Here is a 5631-nt window from a genome sequence, read left to right on the forward strand (position 1 = left end):
CACAAGGTACATCTGTCTTTTAGTAAACTATGGCTATCGATACACAAAGATAAGAAGAGAAAGTAATGACGAACCTCCTCAAAGAATTAAAAAAGACTTGCTGCAGCTTGGTTCTAGTGAATAAAGGCTGGTAAATGTTCTCTTCAGTTAACCTGTTGGTTACAATGTCTGCTGTTGCTTTATCCCCTCTGTTTCACCCGCTTAAAATTGGTCTACGCAGTCCATAGCAGTTAAGCCTGTGAAACTCTCTGCAAGCATGCAGGTTGTCTACGAGAAAGCAACCCAGAGAATTGTAAGCCTGTTCAAAGCCACACTTTTTAGGATAGTAGGAAAAGCAGAGCCAGCTTTTCTTATTGTGTCTTTTGCAGCAATGAGCTAGATGTAGCAATCTCATGTCACCTTTTTCTTTTTCTCTGCACAGAAATGGTTTCCATCACAACTGAAAATGTTACACAACTTTACAACATCATGGCCACCCAGGAGCCCACAGTCAGTCCAGCAAATTTCCACAATAGTTCAGGAGTGCATCAGCTGAATCAATATGAATGTATTAATTCAAATATATGGAACTGGCTACAGGATTTTCAGCCTGGATTCCTCTGGTTTATATTTATTCTGGGAGCAATAGAAAATTCCTTTGTCCTCACCGTCCTGTGTTTCCACAAGAGTCGCTGCACAGTGGCCGAAATTTACCTAGCAAACATGGCACTTGCTGACCTAATGTTTGTCTGTGCTTTACCTTTCTGGGCCATTAATATTTCTAATAAATTTCAATGGCCTTTTGGCCTGTTCCTCTGTAAAGCTGTCAACGTAATGAGTTACATGAACTTTTATTCTAGCATTTATTTCCTGACACTAGTAAGCATCGACCGCTATCTGGCCTTGGTGAAAACCATGTCTCTTGGACGGATGCGACAAACTGTCTGTGCCAAATGGAATAGCTTTGTAGTCTGGATGTGTGCGTTGCTCTTATGTTCACCTACAATGGTGTTCCGAAATTTACAGTATTACAAAGTATACAACATCACAGCCTGCGGTCTTGTTTATCCAGCCAGCTACTGGGAGCCTGCAAACAACTGCTTGCTGAATATTGTGGGTTTTGTGATCCCACTCTGTGTAATTACCTATTGCACTACGCAAATCATCAAAGCCTTACGAAGTAGTGAGCTACAAAAACTGAAGGTAGTCCAGACAGAGAGGAAAGCCACCATGCTGGTCCTTGCTGTGCTCTTGCTGTTCATCGTTTGCTGGCTTCCGTTCCAGGTCAGCACGTTCATCGACACAATCCGTTACTTTTCACCCACTTTCAAATGCCTGGAAGAAATCAATGACGTAGTGACCGAGGTAGCTATGTACTGCGCCTTTAGCAACAGCTGCCTGAACCCAGTCCTGTATGTAATTGTCGGGAAGCACTTCCAGAAGAAGGCTGTGGAATTCTACAAGGACTTGTTCCCAAAGAGGTGCAGAAAATCACAGTCTGTGCAGATGGAAAACTCCCTGGACACTTTAAGAACTTCCATTTCAAGTGAATGCCCAAGGAAAAAGTCTGGTTTCCCATTACCACGATAGCACAATTTGTTCATTACAGGAAAAAAGCCTTCTAACGTATCAGTCTCCACTAATATCCATCTACTACTGGTCCACAGAATAAACATGTGGTAGTATTCATCATTTGTGGGAACCAACGGTTTGATCTTAATGGAAACTCCATACAGAGGCCTGCTTCTAATGTTATTGCACATTTTTAATGATTGAGTCCTACTTTGTAGCATACTTACATTTTCATGGCTGAATAATATTTGATGCATGTATCATTTGAAATGTTTGCATTTCTAAGGTGTACATACATGTACATACAGTTCTCTGAATAGAGCCCCAGTATAGAAGCTATTGTCAGGATTGTGCAACTACTTATGGTACCCATACAGTTTGTTAGACTAGATTTTTGATAGAAGGGGCTTGTATTTGAGTAAGTTCTGGTAAATAAATCCTGTAAGACTATTATTCAAATGAATTTGTAGGTGTGGCCATCTTCTGGGCTTTTACTTTCTCTGTTCTGTCATCCAAAACTATTTTGATTTTTTGATTGACAAGATGTGCCTTTTTGCAACTGCTCTTCCCCTGCTAGTTACAGGTTTACATCAGCTTGTATGTATGGAAAGTAGCTCAAAAAAGGTAAAGCAGTAGCAGAAGGAAGGCTGCAGCCAGCTGCATGAAGTTAGCTGAGTTTTCTTTGTAGCAGGACATTCTTTACCCCTTCTGCATCGGGGTAAAAGCATTCACTCCTTTTGAGTGAGTGAATGTTATTTACATTCATACCTACACTTCAGCTCAGAGACTTAGTTTTTGATATTCACAAAGCATAGTTAGTATTTGTAATGTTATTTAATGGAAATATAAAAGCTCAGCACAACTGGTATAATCTCACAAGCAGAAGAAACTGAGAATATGAAGGAGAACATCACCTAACTGCCTCAGAAATCTAACTGAAGCTAATAGGAGTCTTGAAAGTTCAGAGTATTCAAGAATGGCCTTTTGGGACTCTAATAATACCTACATTGTGTTTGTAGAGTTAATCTGAGTGATTTTAATACAGGAAAGCTTTTCCCTAGTTGGACTGGATTTATGATCTAAGTTGAGTTTACACAGAAGATAAACTCATAGTGTACTGAATTGTCAGTATGCACTCTTACCTCTAGGAACCTTGATTGAAAACTGAGTTGGAGAAGATCTAAAATCTTCTGAAACTAACAGCCTTTTTGTTCTTTTCAAAGCACTTAAGGTTACAGCCTTAAAACCACCAAGGGAAATAATGGAGTTTGGTGACATAAGTAAACTCAGACTGCGACTGTGTGGTCTTTATTCACCAGAGCTTGAATGGAGCAATAAAGTTCCATTTAAGATGGGAAATTTGTATTAAACCTTCAAATAATTAAACCCAAAAATGCTCTAGAAGTGTGTGGATGTGCTATAAAAACTATGGGATTTACATCACTGTAGATGATTTATAAATAATTTCCATAGGTTTTCTTTAATAATCCAGTATAAGCCTATGTCATAAATACTTCTATTGTTCATTCTTTATATTGTCCAAGACACCTATGATGAAACACTGCAAGGCTTTCTGTAATCTCCAGTGTTATCAACACTGTCTCATTCACAAGCATGCTGTTCATGCAACCGTTAAATAAAAGGAACTCCATACAGAGGTTACTGAGGCAATGGAAGAGATTTTTGAGTATTTGGTACTGAGAAGTAAAATATAAAAATGTTATTATATTAATATGACATTAAATCATGTAAATATATAGACACATTATTTTGCTATGCAGTAAGCATGCACAACAGAAAATAAACTACTTTAAGAAATGAGATTTGCTGGCATTTTCTTCTCTAGCCTGTATCCTGTTACTCAGGAATGACTTGTCAGAAGTGCAACTGTTGCAGGTGCTTCCTTTCGCTTCCCGTTCTACCAAAGGAAAGTGAGCTGAAGCCTCAGAATTTTAGCTACTTTCAAAGCTTTGGGTCAGCTTTTTTTTCAGGGCCCATTTCTGAGCAATTCTGACCATGCTCAGTCCCTTTGGAAGTTAAAATCTGAATTAAGGCAGCTAAGGATACTGAAATCTTTTCAGTAGCTTTTCTCTGCCTGCTGGTAGCTCAAAGTCCCATGAAACAGCAGGTATTACTTTTCTTTGTGAGGACCTGGGGTACACAAAAGCCTATAGGTGCTGTTTGCAGGATCGACCCTCTGCCTAAAGCCTTTACTCTTCTCTCAAAGCACACAGACACCAGCAGCAATGGAAAGCCCCTGCACCAGCCTCTGCAGACCACAGAATGCATGATGTCGGCTCACAGACTGTTTAATTCACATTCTTGCCCACTTTCCAGCGCAGTCACACATTGTGCAGTACTTGCATGTACCGTTTATGCAGGTAACAAAAAACCCCAAGAAATAAAGTGCAATGTCCAAGCTACTTCTTACCTACTGGCAGTTTACAGTCACACTCGGACGCTTGGCTCTGTCCTGTTCTCACAGAAACAAGGCAAAATATGAGAAGGGTTCTTGGGGCAGACTTTGTCCTGAGGATCTCAGAGCTGGAGATGTCAAACTGTAATCACATCACCTTTTTATTCCTCTTTATCCTGTCCCCCTCCCACAGCTGCTCCCATCTTCCCTTTTACCTGAGGCTGCCACATCTTTTATTGAGATTTTGGCCACGCAAACGGCTGCCGCATTCGGTCCGATGGAGGTGGCTGGGGACCACTGCCAGAGGAACAGCAAGGATATCAAAGCCAGTTGATATTTCTGGCCTGCAGTAAGTATGGGCAGGAATAATTCTCATCTTTTCACTGTCTGGTTTTTCAGGCTGATTATTGGCTTCACTTGAAATGAAAAAATGTCGATCTTAAAAGCTGTTGGCACAAACAGCTGGTGGTTGTTGTGGACAGGACAAGGTTGCTCTTTTTTAGGCAGGGTTTCTGTGGAGAAGCCAGGTTTTTGGTTCAGGTCTCCAAAATCCCCAAGCAGTACTTTAGCCCTTTCACTATGTTCTTCCATCAGCACATTTTGGGTTTCCAGGCAATATTGGCTCCTTCCATATTTTGCTGTTTCAGTCTCTGTAAACTGCAGTTAGGGCTTGATTATTACTGCACTGTGATGCTACCAGGATCATTTATTAGGAATTGTAAATCACTGCACCAGAGTTTAAGCTCTCCTTAGCAAGCACTGTCTACAGTATATGTAAAGAAATCCAACCAAGCTGAACAAAGAATTTTACATCACAAGGTCACATCAAAAAAGTTTTCTCCTGTTCCAGAACAGATGAACAGTTAGAGCGGATAACTATGTTGATTTGCAAACCATTTCAATAAAGAAAATCAAACTGTTAAATCATACTGTTCTAAAAAGATAATTTGTTCAGATCATTAAAGGCTCCAGCTATGCTAGGAGGAAGATTTTTAATGGCTGAACTGTTGGACCAAGAGCCAGAACTCTGAAGACCTTTTGGATTTCTGCCATTTGTCTGCCACGTAATGTGTGTAATAATTGAGCAAACAGTCTTACCTCTGCCTTCGTCAACATATTTGTTTAATCTTTCTGATCAGAGAGGCCCAGTTAGCATTTGTAAATTCCTATGCAGCTCTAGAGAATGTGTACTTTTTGCAGGAAAGTCAACATAGACACGGTGGCTGAAGATCATATAAGCTTAAAACATAAACTAATGTGCTGTGAGTATCCTGAGTTGAAGGCACCAATAGACAGATATGTTTTAATTATGTATACACAGCAAAAAACTTTTAACTGTTGACTCTTATATAGATGGTTTTAAACTAATCCTTCACATTCCTTTAATTTGTGGTCCATTACATCTATGCAAACTGTAAAATGTTACCAAATCATTATATGCTTTCTACAGGATGAAATGAAGACCCAAGTTGCAAAGAAATAATAAATTAAATCCCCTTTTTGTATAAAGTTACAGCTTCTTATGTGGACTTGTTCTAAGTTGTTTAAGAGCTGGAGCTACAGCAGTGCATATTCTTTTCATTATTTCCACCAAATGTATAGACTCCCAATCTTGAATCTCTCTCCACTATTGAAAAAAGTTCTAAAGATGGCGATGAAAAACA

General features: G+C 39.5%; 1 protein-coding gene across 1 annotated transcript; it reads left to right on the plus strand.

Moving 5' to 3' along the window:
• The first annotated feature begins 421 nt into the window (after positions 1-421).
• On the plus strand, positions 422-1569 carry BDKRB2 (bradykinin receptor B2). The gene has a single exon (XM_050898038.1). The coding sequence runs from the start codon at positions 424-426 to the stop codon at positions 1567-1569; it is 1146 nt and encodes a 381-aa protein (XP_050753995.1). The 5' UTR covers positions 422-423.
• Positions 1570-5631: the final 4062 nt, after the last annotated feature.

Source organism: Gymnogyps californianus, chromosome 5 (genome assembly GCF_018139145.2).
Source record: "Gymnogyps californianus isolate 813 chromosome 5, ASM1813914v2, whole genome shotgun sequence".
NCBI classification, from domain to species: Eukaryota; Metazoa; Chordata; class Aves; order Accipitriformes; family Cathartidae; genus Gymnogyps; species Gymnogyps californianus.